Source organism: Pterocles gutturalis, unplaced genomic scaffold (assembly GCF_000699245.1).
Source record: "Pterocles gutturalis isolate BGI_N339 unplaced genomic scaffold, ASM69924v1 scaffold32255, whole genome shotgun sequence".
NCBI classification, from domain to species: domain Eukaryota; kingdom Metazoa; phylum Chordata; class Aves; order Pterocliformes; family Pteroclidae; genus Pterocles; species Pterocles gutturalis.
This window is the reverse complement of record NW_010139276.1, coordinates 1,588-2,256: the sequence shown is the minus strand read 5'-3', so window position 1 is coordinate 2,256 and position 669 is coordinate 1,588. Positions and strand designations below refer to the sequence as shown.

The following is a 669-nucleotide window of genomic DNA, read 5'->3' as shown; positions in this document are numbered from 1 at the left end:
CTGTCCACTCCCAGGTCTATGTCCCCACGGTGTTTGAGAAGTACACGGCCTCGCTCCAGCTCGGCGGCACGCCTGTGAAGGTCCACCTCTGGGACACAGCAGGTGGGACAGGAGGGGACAGGGACAGGGACAGGGACAGGGACAGGGACAGGGACAGGCAGTCATGACCCCCACACACACCCCAGCCTGTGGGTTTGGGGGGGTCCCGCACCCGTGGGTCACACCTCGGAGGGATGTTCCCAAACACTGACCATGGGAGATGGGGGGTTAACCCGCAGCCCAAGGATGTCACTGTCAGTGCTGCTTCTGTCCCCAAAGCCCGGTGTCCCCAGGCGGGAGGGGCAGGTCCCAGGCTGGGGGGGTGGGGACCCAGCCCAGTACGGAACTGGTTTATAATGGTCTGCTTCTCCGCCCTGCAGGACAGGAAGACTACGACCGGCTTCGCCCGCTGTCCTACTCGGACGCCAACGTTGTCATCATCTGCTTCGATGTCACCAACCCCAACAGCTACGACAACGTCCTGACAAAGGTAACACAATGGAGCCGGACCTGCTGTCCCTCCGGTGTCCCGAACCCCCAGGTGACACGTGTGTCCCCTGCAGTGGTACCCGGAGGTGAACCACTTCTGCAAGAGCATCCCGGTGCTGCTGGTGGGCTGCAAGACCGACC

General features: G+C 62.9%; 1 protein-coding gene across 1 annotated transcript; it reads left to right on the top strand.

The window, feature by feature from the left end:
- Positions 1–14: 14 nt before the first annotated feature.
- On the top strand, positions 15–669 carry LOC104468991 (rho-related GTP-binding protein RhoD-like; the record flags this gene model as incomplete). Its single annotated transcript, XM_010083303.1, has 3 exons — positions 15–102; positions 420–529; positions 603–669. Coding segments are annotated over 3 exons (265 nt in total), but the record flags the coding sequence as incomplete, so codon positions are not given.